Source organism: Globicephala melas, chromosome 1 (genome assembly GCF_963455315.2).
Source record: "Globicephala melas chromosome 1, mGloMel1.2, whole genome shotgun sequence".
In the NCBI taxonomy this organism is placed as follows: Eukaryota; Metazoa; Chordata; class Mammalia; order Artiodactyla; family Delphinidae; genus Globicephala; species Globicephala melas.
In genome coordinates this window covers 76,959,336-76,976,078 of record NC_083314.1, presented here as the reverse complement: position 1 = coordinate 76,976,078, position 16,743 = coordinate 76,959,336, and the positions used below count along the sequence as shown (strand labels likewise).

The 16,743-nt window shown below is 56.5% G+C and overlaps 2 protein-coding genes across 6 annotated transcripts in view; both read left to right on the top strand.

Annotated features, from left to right (window-relative positions):
• Positions 1–9,701, top strand: part of INTS3 (integrator complex subunit 3) — a 39,049-nt gene extending 29,348 nt beyond the window's left edge. The window contains exons 17-31 of one of the 2 annotated variants that reach the window (XM_060299093.2): positions 358–412; positions 641–744; positions 1,274–1,318; positions 1,538–1,657; positions 3,250–3,403; positions 4,482–4,550; positions 5,082–5,159; positions 5,418–5,493; positions 5,935–6,048; positions 6,436–6,484; positions 7,563–7,730; positions 8,067–8,167; positions 8,288–8,360; positions 8,565–8,721; positions 8,838–9,701. In XM_060299093.2, coding sequence (XP_060155076.1) covers positions 358–412; positions 641–744; positions 1,274–1,318; positions 1,538–1,657; positions 3,250–3,403; positions 4,482–4,550; positions 5,082–5,159; positions 5,418–5,493; positions 5,935–6,048; positions 6,436–6,484; positions 7,563–7,730; positions 8,067–8,167; positions 8,288–8,360; positions 8,565–8,721; positions 8,838–8,915 — 1,441 coding nt within the window. In that variant the 3' untranslated portion in view covers positions 8,916–9,701. The remainder of the gene's footprint in view (positions 1–357; positions 413–640; positions 745–1,273; positions 1,319–1,537; positions 1,658–3,249; positions 3,404–4,481; positions 4,551–5,081; positions 5,160–5,417; positions 5,494–5,934; positions 6,049–6,435; positions 6,485–7,562; positions 7,731–8,066; positions 8,168–8,287; positions 8,361–8,564; positions 8,722–8,837) is intronic. The other variant, XM_030842214.2, reaches the window with a different exon arrangement.
• A 1,202-nt stretch (positions 9,702–10,903) lies between these two features.
• Positions 10,904–16,053, top strand: SLC27A3 (solute carrier family 27 member 3). Of its 4 annotated transcripts, none has more exons than XM_060299107.1 (10): positions 10,904–11,771; positions 12,118–12,327; positions 12,663–12,821; positions 13,387–13,511; positions 13,886–13,981; positions 14,131–14,178; positions 14,395–14,486; positions 14,732–14,829; positions 14,955–15,085; positions 15,406–16,053. In XM_060299107.1, exons 1-10 carry the CDS (start codon positions 11,123–11,125, stop codon positions 15,580–15,582), a joined length of 1,785 nt encoding a protein of 594 aa, XP_060155090.1. In that variant the 5' UTR covers positions 10,904–11,122; the 3' UTR covers positions 15,583–16,053. The 4 variants fall into 4 exon arrangements, with proteins under 4 accessions (XP_060155090.1, XP_030698077.1, XP_060155086.1 ...); XM_030842217.2 differs by having other exon boundaries at positions 10,905–11,771; positions 14,088–14,178; positions 14,288–14,486; positions 15,406–16,047; XM_060299103.1 differs by having other exon boundaries at positions 10,906–11,771; positions 13,787–13,981; positions 15,406–16,045.
• The last annotated feature ends 690 nt before the right edge of the window (positions 16,054–16,743 follow it).

Genomic DNA, 16,743 nt, shown 5'->3' with positions numbered 1-16,743 from the left:
GTGTGGAGAGGTGGTTGAAGCTGCATGGGAGATGCCTTCTGCAGTTTGGGTTGGAGGGTGTGGGCTGGGAGGGGGCAGCCATGTTCCCCAGCATCCCAGGCTCTCACTCCAAGGTTCTGAGTAGAAGAGCCTCTGAGACCTGAAGCGCAGGACTATGGGGATTTCCCGTGTCTTTGGCCTCTGCCCAGAGAGCAGCAGATTCTGCCCTGAGGCCTCCTCAGCCACAGCCTGATTCCCACAGAGCTCCTTTGTTTTCTCTGTGCATGGGAGTGTGCTTGAGCACGCTGTTCTGGGTGTGTGTCCTGCCCTCTACTATCATTTACGTCCCTGAGATTTCCTCTCCCTTCTGCACTGCAGTGATACAGAGGCCCAGTGTGAGGTCATGCAGGAAATCGTGGACCAGGTCCTGGAGGTGAGGAGGAACCCACCCCCTAAGGGAGGAAGCAGCCCAGCCTGCCCAGCTTAAAGCCCCGCAGGCATCTGACTGCCTCCTTCCCCTACTCTAGATGGGTCCCCCTCGGATGGGGGAGGGGCCGGCTGATCCTGGAGGGAGAAGCCGATGAGTTCAGAGGCTCTGGGTAGTGGGGGCAGTGAGGCTTGGGCCTGGGTGGTGATAGTCCCTCCTTGTCTTACCACCCAGGAAGACTTTGACTCGGAGCAGCTGTCTGTCCTCGCTTCCTGCCTACAGGAGCTCTTCAAGGGCCACTTTCGAGGGGAGGTGCTGCCCGAGGAGATCACTGAGGAGTAAGGCTCATCTTTCCTGACTACTCCCCCACCCCACCCCCACCCCTCGGCCTCAGGGAGCTAGAAGGATGACCCAAGTCCTAGAGGCACCTTGCTGAGGACTTGGGAAAAATCATCTCTTCACTTGTTTTTATTCTCACACATACTGATTCATTTAAACGAGGATTTATTTTTTGCCTGCCAAACAGCGAGCGTACTGGGGCAGTGCCCTAGCACCCCTCCTGTGCGTCCTGCTCCTGCTGCTGCACCCAGCAGCCCCAGCCTTTGCTGCTTCAGGTGGGATTGGACCCTTGCCTGGAACCGCCCTGAAGGGCAAGAATCTCACTTGCAATGACAACAACTAGATTTTGGCTCAGTGTTAGGAACCTGATTTCTCTGTAAGCAAGCCTCCGGGGCAGTGGGAAGTTTAACGTTGGTTAGGAAAGGAGCAGGCTGGCATCTAGCCTCAAGCTGGTTGTCCATAATATCTGCCTGCAAGCCACCCTTCCTCCCCTCACATGGACTCTCATATATCACCCTTCTCTTGTAGGTCCCTGGAGGAATCTGTGGGGAAGCCTCTCTACCTAATATTTAGGTAAGCCTCTCTACCTCATGTTTAGGTCCAGCTGTAGGAGATGCTGCTCTGCCATCCATCCTCCCTATCAGCACACTTATGCTTCTGTCCTGGGGTAATGGGGCTCCCTCTCCAGGAGGAGGGGTATGCAGTGGGCACAGACAGCCATGGCCCCTGAAGTGCCATAGGAGAGTCTCCCCCAGGTAAAGCTGTCCTCTGTACTCCCATCTCCCACTCCAGGAACCTATGCCAGATGCAGGAAGACAACAGCAGCTTCTCTCTGCTTCTGGACCTTCTCTCTGAGCTGTATCAGAAGCAGCCCAAGATTGGCTACCACCTGCTTTACTACCTAAGGGCCAGGTGGGTGTGGTCCCCACGTTTAAGAAGGTGCTGGGAAGCATCCTGGAGAGCCTCTGTCCTACCATACCTGAGTCCCCGCCCCCTTTGCTGTCATCACCAGGGCCTTCTGTGTGTGTGTGTGTTAATAACAGCTTTAACGTGTATAATTCAGTGGTTTTTAGTATATTGACAAAGATGCACAACTGTTACTACTGTCTAATTTAGAACGTTGTCATCACCGCAAGAAGAAACCCCACACCCATTAGCAGTCACTTTCCCATTCTCCCTTTCACCCAGCCCATGCAACACTGATCTGCTTTTCTGTTTCTATAGATTTACTTATTCTGGATAGTTCATATAAATGGAATCATACAGTGTGTGATTTTTCATGACTGGCTTTTTTCACCTAGCCTAACGTTTTCAAGGTTTATCCCTGTTGGTAGTGTGTATCCGTACTTCATTCCTTCTTATGGCTAAATAATCCACTGTATGGATATACCACAATTTATTTACCCATTCACTTGTTGACGGACATTTGGGTTGTTTCCACTTTTTTGTCTGTTGTGAATAGAGCTGCTGTGAACATTCATGTACAGCTTTTTGCATGGACAGATGTCTTCAATTTTCCTGAGTATATAGAATTTTTGAGTCCAATGGTAACTGTTTTTAAATTTGTGAGAAACTGCCAAACTGTTTTCCAAAGTGATGCGACCATTTTATGTTCCCACCAGCAGAGTGTGAGCGTTCTGATTTCTCCACATGCACCCCAACACTTGTTGGCTTTTGACTATAGCCAGCCTAATGGGTATGAAGTGGTATCTCATCATTGTTTTGATTTGCATTTCCCTGATGGCTAATGATGTTGAGTATCTTTTCATGCGCTTATTGGCCATTTGCATATTTTCTTTGGAAAAATTTCTGTTCGAATCTCTATTTTTTAATTGGGTATTTGTCTTTTTCTTGTGGATTTTTAAGAGTTCTTCAAACATTCTGGATACATGTCCCTTATCAGATGTATGGTTCGCAAATATTTTCTCCCATTCCGTGGGTTGTCTGTTCAGTTTCTTGATGGTATCCTTTGAAACAGAAAAGTTTTAAATGTTGATCAAGTCCACTTTATTTTTTCTTTTGTCACTTGTGCTTTACTCCTATGTGTTTTTCTAAGAGTTGTGTAGTTTCAGTTCTTACATTTAGGCCTGTGACCCATTTTGAGTTAAGTTTTTTGTATATCGTGTGAGGTAGGGGTCTCGGGGTCTCTATGTGTTATTGCCCTCATTGCTCACAGCCCAAAGAGCAGGAGAGAAAGCTTTCTCTAACCTGACCTGAGCCCTCTCTCTCTCTTGTTCTTTACTGTCACCAGATAGTAGCTTCTTCACTAATTGTGGTTTGAGCCCTGTCTGGAACACTGGGGAAAGATGGGGAGAAAGAAGAGTGTCTCCTAATTCCCATAAGTCACCAAGTCCTTGGGGGGGAGGCAGTGGGGAGGCCATGAGAGAGATTAGCCCAGGGCATCTTGGGCAGCAAAGGGATTCTAGAGTGAGGGTCTACTTAGGAGATGTTTGAGACTGTGGGCTGGGGTCAGGCCGCTGGTTGAGGCCCAACTGGTCTTGCAGCAAAGCCGCCGCAGGGAAGATGAACCTGTACGAGTCATTTGCCCAGGCCACCCAGCTGGGCGACCTGCACACCTGCTTAATGATGGACATGAAGGCCTGCCAGGAGGACGACGTGCGACTGCTGTGCCACCTCACACCCTCCATCTACACAGAGGTCAGCACCTCTATCTGTATCCACGGGGATGGGGCAGCAGTGCCGGCGGGCTCACGGGAGACTGCATTATCTCATGGCACACGACCCTGACCCTCCTCTCCCCATCCCTGCTGGCCTCGGTAGGCCCTTTGCTCCCACACCACAGCCGTCCCCTCCTTCTGCCTCTCTTTATCAACTAGAAAAATCTCTAAAACCCCCAGAATTCTTGTTGTGTGAGTTGGGGTCTGGGCCTATACACTTGTCTCCTGTGCTTTGGCCCCATCCTCTGGACCCAGGACAGGGCCCCCGACCAGATCCGTGTTCACGTATCCAAAGCCCTCTTGCCGTCTGATGGCTCACCCTCCAGTCTCTCTAATGGTTCTCAAAGACCGGGGCCTCTGTAGTGGAGACTCACCTTTAATTTCCCTGGTTCACTAAGAGTCTCCTCTAGGAACTGGGACATAGGAGGAGGTATCAGCTCTTCCTCCTCTTGATGAAAGTTACCAGGAACAGGGAAATCAGGGCATAACAGGAGGAAGAGTGATGTCAGCCAAAAACTGGAGGGAGGAGGGATGCAGATGCCCAGCTCCCTCCCTGGTGAACTGGCCTCTCCAGAAGGGACCCTGCCTACCCCATACCCTGCACACTCCCCAAATATATACACTCTCTACACCTTCTCGTCTTTGGCAAGAGTTAGTATAGACTGGATTTCTTTGCTGCCAGAGATGCAAATGCTAATTCTGTCACCACTCCACAGAGAGCTAACTAACCACCATGTCCAGTCCCTTTCAGCTCTAGCTTTGTCTCTAGATGGCTCCTCATTCCTTTCCTTACACATGGCACGTACACACACACACACACACACACACACACACACACACACTGTGTGCACACACAGATTTAAAAACTTGGATTCTTTAAGGATTAAATTCCCAGCTTCATAACTCTTGGATCTTTGTTTAGGGATTTATATTAGGACCCCATGTCTGGCTAGCCCAGCATCCCCTGAGCATGTGGTAGGGAGAGGCGATGAATTATGAGGTGAAAGCTGAGGCGTGCATTTTGGACTTATGCCCTACTTTCCCTCTTTTTCCTCCAGTTTCCAGATGAGACCTTGCGGAGTGGGGAGCTGCTGAACATGATTGTGGCTGTTATTGACTCAGCACAGGTGAACATAGAGCTGTCAACCCGAGAGGCCTGGGGAAACGGGGTTCTGCCTCCCCCTCAGCCTGCAGACAGGGAGCCTGTGTTCTCAGGCACCCTGCTCCTGGCTGCAGCTCTGTGCACCTTAGGCCCTGGGGGCTGGGAAGGAAAGCGGAGCCCCTGGGAGGCGAGCGGGGGCCATGCCAGTCCTGCTTGGAGTTCCCCTTATTGTCCACATTTTGGGGGCACTCCCGTTCTTCCGGGAAGCCGAGGGGATTGTGTTTTTAAGCTCTCAGTCTGTCTTCCCCTTGGCTCAGAATGAAAATGGTCAGACCATCTCTATTTGACCTTTCTATCATGCATAGGTCCCTACGAGGCTGTAGCTTGGCCTGTGTCCCTTCTCAGGCCTCAGCTGGGGTCCCGTTTCTGCTCCTTCTCTCTGCTCATTTGCCCCATTCATAGATGGGGAAGCGTAGCACTCAAGAGCCCTTCCTCCTTTGCTTTTTTCCTACCCGCACCTGTAATCCCGCCCCCCACGGCCCTTCCCTCAGCACAGGCTGGGATGGCTCAGAGGCCCAGACTACATCCAAGTAGAGAAGCTGCCTGTTCTCCCTCCGCCATCAGGACACAAGGGGTAGTTTTTCTTAACTATTTTTGCTCCGAATAGGCCTGTGTTTACCACTGAAGCCAGTTGCTCCTTTGCCAGTCCCCTTCATCCTTCAAAGCCCCTGGCATCCGTCATGTGCCATTTCCTCCCCATTCCTTTAAGACTAGGTTTTCACTTCCTCTGGTTTTTTCCCTGAATGAGCCCTCCTGCTTCTGCTTCCATACTAGCTTCCTGGCCTCTTTTAGAACCAAATGGGTTCTGCCTTCTTCCTCTTCTCCCCCTTAGCTCCAGGAGCTGGTCTGCCATGTGATGATGGGGAACCTGGTCATGTTTCGAAAAGACTCAGTCCTCAATATACTCAGTAAGTGAGCAAAGCCCTGAGGTGCCCAGGGAGAAGAGAGAGGGGTGGCAGCCCTGTGTATTTTCTAGTAACAGGAAAGCTGGTTCCGGGGCCGAGAATGAGATAGAATGTCATTCCACCCTGCCGTGTGGCCTCAGGCAATGTCTGTCTGGATCTGTTTTTTGCTCTGTGAAAGTCCCTTGGTCCTCCAGCCTCAAGGCTGATGGGACTACAGAAGCTGTATGAGAAGGCTTTGGAACTATGCTTTGTGTGAAAGGGAAAGTTTCTGTAGTCTTAGGATCACTGTCTCCACCCCTATACCATCCCTGCCAGGGGTGCTGATAGTGGATTTGCCCTGTCTGTGTGTGTGTGTATGTGAGAGAGAGAGAGAGAGAGAAAGAGAGAGAGAGAGAGAGGGAGATTGAGAATATGAATGAGGTTATCTCTTCTCTGTCTCCTCAGTCCAGAGCCTGGACTGGGAAACCTTTGAGCAGTACTGTGCCTGGCAGCTCTTCCTGGCCCACAACATCCCCCTGGAGACCATAATCCCCATCCTGCAGCACCTCAAGTACAAAGGTGAGTCGGGTTGTGGGTGTGGAACACGGCAGGGAGAGGGCACTCCCAGTCCAGCTGCTGCAAGGCTTAGGCCTCTGAGCTCCTTTCTAGATGAGCCCAGATCCGCCGTCCCCCTTCCCGCCAAAGTGCCAAGTGCGAAAAGGCAGGCTCCCTGTCAGTCGCTTCTGCCCTTTAGGTGTATCCTGCAGGCCTTCTCTGAGCCAGGTGCTAGACTGGGGCTCAGGGGGCTCGGGATTTTGGAGGAGTGGGTTAGGGGCCTGCTCTTCCTGGTTTCTTGCTGATTATCTTTGCTCTTTGCAGTGGCTGTTGGTTGGGGGATGGGAGAGGTGCCAGGATTTCTTCCTGGAATTTTGCATTCCTCTGAACAGCCTCTCCCCTCCCCCACAGAGCACCCAGAGGCCCTGTCCTGCCTACTGCTTCAGCTCCGAAGAGAGAAGTGAGTTCCACCCTCGGGGGCTCTTTAGTCCTCAATCTCAACATACCAAGAGATGCTGCCATATAAAGGGCTCCTGTCCTGCTCCTCTGGCCGTGTTTTTTCCTATTGTTGACATCTGCTTATTCTACCCTTCCCCCAAAGTGATTTACAAATAAGCAGCTCCCTTGGGATCTGGGCTTCCTCTCGACTTTACCCCCCTGCCCACCAGGAGCTGCCCTCAGAGGTGGGGGCCGGACATCCCCGTTTCCTGCTGCCACAGCAGTTCTAATCCCCGGTGGCTCCTGCTCCCCTCCCCCGTGCTCCTGAGGCCACCACGCGGCTAATCCAAGAGGAGGAAGGGTCAGAGTAGGGGGGTCAGACACCATCCCCTCGCTCAACCTGCGGAAAGCAGGGCCAGCTGGACCCCCGTGCTCCCTGCCAGGGGTGGGGCAGAGAGGGCGAGAAGGCAGAGGCCCCTCCCTCCATCACAGGCACTTTTCCAGAAGCCCCAGATAAATGGGGCCACAGCTGTATATCTTTTCCTTCCTACCTTCTTGCCTTCCTTCCACCTTTTCTCTTCTCTTGGCTGGGAGAGTAGACACGGTCCAGCGCTTCCTAAAGGAGGCGAGAAGGTTGGAGGGCTGCGTGGGGGCTGTGGCTTCCCGCCACCTCCCCTGTACCTTCCTCGGGCTAGACACCAGGGTGGCCCACCCACCCAGTGGGGCAGGGGTTGGGGAGCACGCACACACCACACACTTGTCCTCCTACCTGCCTGGCCCACTTCCTGACTGTCCTGGGCAAAGTGCGGGAGACTTAGTGGGCCTCCCTGCCGACACATGCACGCGCACACACGCACCTTCTACTGTCACAGAAGCTGAAGAGTCTCACTTCTTGTCTCCTGGCTTCCGCAGAGGATGAAACCAGGCATTCCTTGGCCCAAAGAGAAGGAGGAGAGGGATGTGAGAGTAGGAAGCTGCCGCAAGTTGGGGGTGGTGCAGGGATGGGGAGGCCGAGGTCTGGGGAAAAAGCCAGTGGGAGAGCTCCAGGGGCTCCTGTGGCCAGCTGTGTGAGCAGGGCGGCCCGCTCCCCTCGCCCCCAGGCCCAGCGAGGAGATGGTGAAGATGGTGCTGAGCCGGCCCTGCCACCCCGACGACCAGTTCACCACCAGCATCCTGAGGCACTGGTGCATGAAGCACGACGAGCTGCTGGCTGAGCACATCAAGTCCCTGCTCATCAAGAACAACAGCCTTCCGCGCAAGAGGCAGAGGTGGGACCCTCCATGCCAGGGCTGCCCGCTGTCCACAGGCCGGCACCAGGGCCGTGCAGTTCGGTCCCTGCCTGGCTTGTGGGCGACATCTAGTGGTGTGAAGCTACCTGGCGTGCAGGACCACTGTGGCCCCTTCCCCTCCTTTCCTAGTGCCCTGTCTTTGGTCCCTGTTCCAGGCACACCTCCCTTACCCTGCCGGGCCCTCCCAGCCCTCCTATCCCCTTCTCCATATGGGCTGCCTCTGCCTTAAGGAGGGACCTCAGTGGGGGAGGGTGTCTCATTCTCCTGGAGCCGTCACCCCAAGCTCAGACTCTGGCTCTTGTGACCTTCCTGCAGCCTGAGGAGTTCCAGCAGCAAGCTGGCCCAGCTGACTCTGGAGCAGATCCTAGAGCACTTGGACAACCTGCGTCTCAACCTGACCAACACCAAGCAGAACTGTATGCTTTCTGCCCTCTCCGAGCGCATGGCACTGCCCTGGCTCACACCATCCGTGGATCCGGGTGGGGCAGCTCTCAGACACCTCACTGTTCCTCCCTCCCTGTTCTCCCTCCCTCTAGTTTTCAGCCAGACCCCAATTCTGCAGGCTCTGCAGCACGTCCAGGCGAGCTGTGACGAAGCCCACAAGATGAAGTGAGGCTCCTTGCACTTTGGGCCTTGGGAAGTAGTGGGAGAAGGCCTGGGTGAGGGTGGCCTGCTGGGGACACAAACTTAGTGACCAGCAAGACCATGGAGTTGAGAACAAATGGAGACCCTGGCATGGGGTCAGAGAAAAGGATGGGAGGATGGCCATGGGGCCAGGACCCCCACCCTCTGAGAGCCTGTTCTCTCCCTTAGGTTCAGCGATCTCTTCTCCCTGGCCGAGGAATACGAGGACTCTTCCACCAAGCCACCCAAGAGCCGGCGAAAAGCAGCTCTGTCCAGCCCCCGAAGTCGAAAGAATGCCACACAGCCCCCCAATGCTGAGGAAGAGTCAGGCTCCAGCAGTGCCTCGGTGAGACCCCTGGCCGTGCAAGCCATGCACAGGAGGAAAAGGAGAGTTGGGGTGCAGGTAGAGTTGGGGCCAGCCGCTGCCCAGGCTAGTGATTCCCTCCCCTCCATCTCTTCCAGGAGGAAGAAGACACAAAACCAAAGCCCACCAAGCGGAAACGGAAGGGGTCCTCTGCAGTGGGGTCTGACAGTGACTGAGGCCCTGTGTTCCCCATTCCACCCCCAGTTGGACTGCCCTCCCCTCCTTGGTGAATCAGAGGTTAATAGGGGCTGGGGAGATCGTAGGGGCAACACCCTGTCCCCATCCCAGAGCTCACCCTGGGAGAAGGACGAGCTGCCTCCTTCAGCGCAGCCTGAGAAGCTGCCATGCAGCCCCCCAGTCCCTCCTCCCTCCTCTCTGGGGCCTCCAGCCGCATCACACTGCTGCTCCCACTGATACTGGGGTTCCCACTGAAACCAGAGGCTGTACAAAACCTGGACTGTGGTGGAAGTCTTCAGCCTCCTGCCCCCTCCCCCAGCTTCCCCCAAAAGTGTTTCAGTAGAGAAGAGAAATGGCAGAGGGGCAGCTGGCCAGAGAGGCTAGGATGAGAGTGAAAACTGTGTGGGTGCCCCTTCCAACTTCCCCCTTCAGGTCTTGATTTGCTCTGAACAGGCATTATATAGTTGCCCTCCATACGCCAGTATGAAGTGGGCATTTAATCTGTGACATGGTCAAGTCGCCTTTTCCTCTCCATGGGCCAGATGCCACAAGTGTTTGGGAAGGAACCTGAGAGGGAGGCCACAGCCCCACCTGGAGGCTTGTGCTGGCCTGAAGCTGGCACCTCAAGTCTGGCCAGAGCCCAGGGAGTCCCAGAGACATGTTCCACAGAACTGTCAAATGGTCACATTTCCTTGGTTCTGTCTTTGTTTTCTTTCTTTTTTTTGGCAGAGATAATCGCATTTTAAAAGTTGTTTTTAAATGACAATAAAACAAGCCAGAACCTCTTTTGTGCCGGAGTTGCTGCCCCCACTTACCCTGTGCCCGTACAGGTGGTCTTGATTTAATGGGCACCCCCCCCCCTTCACAGCTTCCCCTTCTCTCTTCCTGCCCACCTCCTTCTATGTCTGGAGCAGAAGGCTTGGCTTTACTGCCCCAACCTTTTTGCTTCTCTGCCCCTATCCTGGCTGCCACTGGCTGTGCAGGCCAGGCGCTGACCTGGCCAGGCAGAAACTGATGCTGGCACCACCTCCCAAAAGGCTGTTTGTCTTTACCCATCTCTCAAGAAACCAGAGGCTTCCAAAAGCCGGTATTTGTCATACTCTGTGCTTACCAACTACTGGAGGATTAAATGCTTGGGGGTGAGGGAGAGAGTTCAGATACCTGGGAAAAAGAACTCTCTTCCACAGTCTGGCCACTTGCCCATCCATGTGTACCAGCAGAAAAGAGCTCCTTGGCTATGCTTTTGTTCCCCTGCTGTCCTGGGAGGTTGTGAGGGGCAGGCTGAGGAGAGAGGAGTGAAGTTGGGCCGACTGCAGACAGCTCCTCCTGTTCAGCCTGCAAATTTGTCTTTTACAGAATCCAGGTTCTCCCTTCCCTCAAAGCTGCTACTCCTTCCTTTGAACGTTTCAACTCCCGGAGGCCTTTTTTCCTTCCTCGCTCGTTCCCCAGTTTTCTCTGCCGCAATTAAAACTAGGATGGAAAGCATTAGCTGGCTGGCCCCAGTTATTGTACCTTTGCCCAAGGGGAGGGGCTTCCGCCGTGGCCCCTCCAGAAATCTGGCTGTCTGGGCCTCCACCTTTCCCCTACTTCACTCTCGGCTCCCACCCCGCTGGGGTTCCTGCTGCTCCTGGCGGCTGGAGGGAGGGCATAGCTCCGGCTTTCGTGCGGGGACTTGGAGCACCATGTGGGCAAGGGGCCGAGTTCTTCAGTCTCTTTTGGGAGAGCAGTGCCACCCTCCTGTCACGGGTGAAAACGGGAAGAAAGGGAAAGATGGACTTGGATCCTAGTGCCCTGGCTCTCTGGCCGGGGGTCCAAAGTCCAGCCAGATGTCTAGACCTCCCTTGAGGAGAAAACCTAAAACGGCCCCGATCCTGGGATTAAGAGAAGGCGTGAGCACCGCCCAGGACCTGGTAGGGTGCGGGCTGCGAGTCGTCCGGGAGGGAGCGCGCCTAGGGCGGAGCGTAGCTGTGGGGAGGGCCGGGCGTGCGGGGCCGCCCCCCACTAGTACTCCTCCCGGGCCTCTGCTCTCCGCCCGTGGGGAGGGAGGTGGGGGGCTGGGTGGGAAGAGGCGAGTGCCAGCGCGCGCGCTCCTGGGAAGGAGAGGTCTAAGCACTAGAACCAGCGGCCCCAGGTTTTCAGAAGGGAGTATCTGGGCAGTCTGCGAGCGGCTGGGGCCAGACGGGGCCGAGTCGAGGAAGCGGGCACGATGGCCGCCCTCCTGCTGCTACCCCTGCTGCTGCTGCCGCTGCTGCTGCTGAAGCTGCGCCTATGGCCGCAGTTGCGCTGGCTCGCGGCAGACTTGGCCTTCTCGGTGCGCGCCCTACGCTGCAAACGGGCCCTTCGAGCGCGCGCCCTGGCCGCGGCTGCCGCAGACCCGGAAGGTCCAGAGGGGGGCTGCAGCCTGGCCTGGCGCCTCGCGCAGCTGGCCCGGCAGCGCCCCGCGCACACCTTTCTCATTCACGGCGCGCAACGCTTTAGCTACGCGGAGGCCGAGCGCCAGAGCAACCGGGCTGCGCGCGCCTTTTTGCGCGCGCGAGGCTGGGACGGGGGGCCCGGCGGCGGCGACAGCGGCGCGGGGGGCGCCGGGGAAGGCGAGCGGGCGGTGCACGGCGTACGAGACTCGGCGGCCGGAAGCGGAGCTGCGCGGCCCGTGCGGGAAGGGGATGGCGCGGCCCCTCTGGCACCTGGGGCCATCGTGGCGCTGTTGCTCCCCGCCTGCCCAGAGTTCCTGTGGCTCTGGTTCGGGCTGGCCAAGGCCGGCCTGCGTGTGGCCTTTGTGCCCACCGCTCTGCGCCGGGGTCCCCTACTGCACTGTCTCCGCAGCTGCGGCGCTCGCGCGCTCGTGCTGGCGCCAGGTAAGGCTGGAGCGCTCGACCGACGGGGGCGGGGCCAGCCACAGAAAGGGGCGTGTCGGAGGGGCGCAAAGAAGGAGTGGGCTGGGAAGGAGGCCAGGGGTTCGGAAAGGGTGAGGAGACGGGTCTCTGGGTTCGCGAAGGGATAAAGCAGGGTCACTGGTTTCCCAAGGATTTCCGAAGACTTGGGCTCCAGGTCCCAGACCCATGATGGCGCGTCCGTACCGTACTCTTCAGCCTCACTCGGGAGCTCTGCGAGGTGGGGGTGGGGGAACAAATGGAGTAAAGTGTGGGGAAGGCTTCTGGGTAGCGGTAGAGCTGTGGAGCTATGCTTTCCCGCCCCATCCAGAGTTCCTGGAGTCCCTGGAGCCTGACCTGCCAGCCCTGAGAGCCATGGGGCTCCACCTGTGGGCTGCAGGCTCTGAAACCCATCCTGCTGGAATCACCGATTTTCTGGCTGAGGCCTCCGCTGAAGTGGATGGGCCAGTGCCCGGGTACCTGTCTGCCCCCCAGAACATAATGGACACGTGCCTGTATATCTTCACCTCTGGCACCACAGGTGAGGGCTGGACACGATATTTACCTCCAAGAAACTGAAGACAAGGAAGGCAGGGGCCTGGGAATAGGAACTGTGACCTCCTCAGCTCGTAGTCCACTTCTCCAAAGCCCCCAGAGAGGAGGCTGATCCCAGCGGCCATATTTTCTGTCTCGCCAACCCTCCCACCCCTCTTCATTTCCCCACCTCTCCGAACTTACCACATTTCTAGGACGACCTGGCCTGCCTTCTTAGTTTCAGCCTTGCCTCTGCCACTTTCTGTGGGAAACCCAACAGGGCCAAAGCGGGAGACAAGGCTTGGAGCTCAGACCCTTCCCCTGATCTCCCGCTCCCCCCAGGCCTCCCCAAGGCTGCTCGGATCAGTCATCTGAAGGTCCTGCAATGCCAAGGATTCTACCAGCTGTGCGGCGCCCACCAGGAGGATGTGATCTACCTTGCCCTCCCACTCTACCACATGTCTGGCTCCCTGTTGGGCATCGTGGGGTGCTTGGGCATTGGTCAGTCTCCCCCACCCCAACCCCCCATTCAGCCCTCCGGCAGATGTTTATGCCAGCAAACATTTATTAAGTACCTACTGTGGTGTGCTCACCTGGGGATGCTTCCTCAGTCCTTCAGGGTAGAGAATCCAGAGGAAGGAGGCAGGGCCTCCTCTCCAGGAGCTCCTGGTTCAATGCAGAAGCGTCACCTGCATAGACCTACAGGCTGAGCAACTAGGGCGGCCATGCAGTTCACAGAACTCCAGGCGCCAGGGGAGGGGAGGGCTGTGACTGTCAGCTCAGGGAGAGGCAAATGGAGAAGAGGGTTGTGGCTTGGGGGCAGGGTTCAGACGATGGACTGCTTGGGGATGGGAAGTAGGGAGAGGGCATTAACGGTGGGAAAGGATGAGGGCCAACTTGGCCTTTGGAAAGTGTGAATGTCACAGCCAGGCCTTTCCGGGGAACTACAGTACAGTGACGGCTGATGCCTTAGAAGGAGGGGGTCAGGACTCCTCACGTGACCCCCCACCCCCCAGCTCTTAACCTCACCTCCTTCCTTCCTCCTCACCCTCTCTGATTCTGGCAGGGGCCACAGTGGTGCTGAAGTCCAAGTTCTCAGCTGGTCAGTTCTGGGAGGACTGCCAGCAGCACGGGGTGACGGTGTTCCAGTACATCGGGGAATTATGCCGATACCTTGTGAACCAGCCCCCGGTGCGTGGGCACAGATCCTGGGCAGAGCCACGAAGGCAGGGAGATGGGCAGTTGGCAGGGGACACTGAAACGGTTGTCTGGGAGTTGGAGGGAGAGGAAGCAAGAAGAAAATGGAAAGGGAGGGTAAGGAGCCTGGGCTGGTAGGATTCTGGTGCTTAGGGCACCTCAAGGAGGTCACGGTGGAAGTGGTGCAAGGAGAGTGGGAGACAGGGCTGCACCTGGGGGAGCTGGCATCTTGGTGTTGAAGCTCCTGCCCCTCCCCCCACTTGTCTCAGAGCAAGGCAGAACATGGACATAAGGTCCGGCTGGTGGTGGGCAGCGGGCTGCGACCAGACACCTGGGAGCGCTTTGTGAGGCGCTTCGGGCCCCTGCAGGTGCTGGAGACGTATGGACTGACAGAGGGCAACGTGGCCACTTTCAACTACACAGGACAGCGGGGTGCTGTGGGGCGCGCCTCCTGGCTTTACAAGGTGAGTTACAGGAGGAAACTGGAGAACCTGTGGAACGTCGGGGGGCTGCTGGGGAGGGGGCTCGTGCAACTGAAATGACCCAGTGCCTGGGTCTCCCTTCCCCCAGCATGTCTTCCCCTTCTCTTTGATTCGCTATGATGTCACCACAGGGGAGCCGATTCGGAACACCCAGGGGCTCTGTGTGGCCACATCTCCAGGTTTGTGTCCAGGCGGGGTGGGTAGGGGTGGTGGAGCTGGCTGGCAGAGGAGGATTGGACTTGGAGAGTGTGGTGGGCGGCGGCCCCCTGACCCCAGTGACTCTACCAGGTGAGCCAGGGCTGCTGGTGGCCCCCGTGAACCAGCAGTCACCCTTCCTGGGCTATGCTGGGGGGCCAGAGCTGGCCCGGGGAAAGCTGCTGAAGGATGTCTTCCAGCCTGGGGATGTTTTCTTCAACACTGGGGACCTGTTGGTCTGCGACGACCAAGGCTTTCTTCGCTTCCACGATCGTACTGGAGACACCTTCAGGTATCTGCCCCTAACTCTCTGATTTCTCTTCTGGGCATCCCATCTCTGTGACCCAAACCCTCTAAACCTCCACTCCCTCTGCCCCAACCCAGCTTCTCACCTAAGCTCTCATCTCCAGCCTCCTAAACACGTCTTCCCCAAGACCTTCTGGCACCTCGCCCTCATCCCTGACCTCTTTCTCTCCCCACCAATCTCATTAGGCCCTGACCCCTGACTCCCAGTTTCCAATTTCTGCTCTCTGGCAGGTGGAAGGGGGAGAATGTGGCCACGACCGAGGTGGCTGAGGCCTTGGAGGCCCTGGATTTTCTTCAGGAGGTGAACGTCTACGGAGTCACTGTGCCAGGTGCCCAGCCATGGGGCGGCGGGGACCCGGCCCACCACCCTGAAGTGGTATTCCTTGGGCGCAGGGAGCATGAGGCCTCGTGGTGGTCAGCTACCACGGCTGACCCTGCCCCCCACGCCCACCAGGGCACGAAGGCAGGGCTGGGATGGCAGCCCTGGTTCTGCGTCCCCCCCACTCTTTGGACCTTGTGCAGCTCTACGTCCGTGTTTCCGAGAACTTGCCACCTTATGCCCGGCCTCGATTCCTAAGGCTTCAGGTAACCAGCCACTCCTGCCCTGACCCTTTACCTCACCCCGTATATCTGCAGCAGTCAGTGGCTCCCAAACCCCACAAAGGGACCCTCACGTAATACATTCTGTGAAGAGAAAGAACAGTTCCTTCCCAGACACATGCTTTTCACCCCCTCCATCCTCCAGGCCTGGCCCCTTCTCTTCCCTGTCACCCCCTCCCCTAAACCCTGACCTCATCCCCCCCTTCCCCCAGACCTGCCCCTTAACGAAACTCAGGCGATTTCCCTGAGCCACTGGGGCAGAATACCCCTTCCTTCAGCCCCCTTTGACCCCTCCCCCTCCCCAGGAGTCACTGGCCACCACAGAGACCTTCAAGCAGCAGAAGGTTCGGATGGCAAAGGAGGGCTTTGACCCAAGCGTACTGTCCGACCCCCTCTACATTCTGGACCAGGCTGGGGGCGCCTACCTGCCCCTCACACCTGCCCGGTACAGTGCCCTCCTGGCCGGGGACCTTCGCATCTGAGAGCCTCCACACCAGTGTGCCTGAGGGAGGGACTTTGTGGGGTGGGGTTATTGCAGGTGTATCAGCCGCCGTCAGGGATCTCTTCTATACCAGGTTTGTAATCTTTATTTTGTAATAAATGTGGCCAGAGCCCATCTGGCTCTGTCTTTCTCATCTACAGTATTCGCTTCCCTGTCTGTCTGTGGAACTGCTTTTCCCGCAGACATTTTCACCCGCCCGGAGCCACAGGCGCTCCTGCCCTGACCATGTGGCCTGAGCTCAGTGTCTGGACCTCAGTGTTTTTCCTCTCAGGTGACCCCGTGTGATCCTTGTCCTTGGAAAACCCCTGATGACTGATGTCTGTCTGTGCTTGTGGATATCCTGTCCCAGTTTCACTCCCTGAGTGCAGGGCCCCCACTGCTCTCTCTGGGGAGCCAGAGGACCCAAGGGATTGGTTCAAATGGCCGAAGTGGACAGAGGCACAAATGCTACCCCTGTGGACAGCCAAAACATCTCCACAGACTCACGTGTGGTTGGGGCCTGGGGAAGGGTCTCAACCGGGCAAAACAGAGGTTTGATTTTGGGTTAAAGGAACCTCCCTCTCCCCTCACTGGCTGGCTTTGATAAGGGTGCGGCCACTCAGCCCCCCACCTCAAACGTTCCCGATTTTACCCACTCTTAGTTCTATATTCCCAGAAATAGCAGCCCAGGGTGGGGCCCCTCAGGTTCTGGGGAGACTTTGAGGCCCGTCTTGGAGCAGGGCTCAGAGTGCACGTATGCACGTGGTGGCGGAGGGATGGGGGAATCAAAAGGGAAAAGTCCTGTCCTTGGCCCCTAAATGAGGCGTCAAAAAAGTTAGTCAGGGGCTTCCCTGGTGGCGCATTGGTTGAGAGTCTGCCTGCCGATGCAGGGGATGCGGGTTCATGCCCTGGTCCGGGAGGATCCCACATGCTGCGGAGCGGCTGGGCCCGTGAGCTATGGCCGCTGGGCCTGCGCGTCTGCGAAAAAAAAAAGTTAATCATCAGGGAGTTCCCTGGTGGTCTAGTGGTTAGGATTTGCGCTTTCACTGCTGTGGCCTGGGTTCAATCCCTGGTTGGGGAACTAAGTTCCCGCAAGCCACTCAGCCAAAAAAATAAAAGAAAAAATATTTCATTAATAATTGTTTATATTGCTTACATGTTG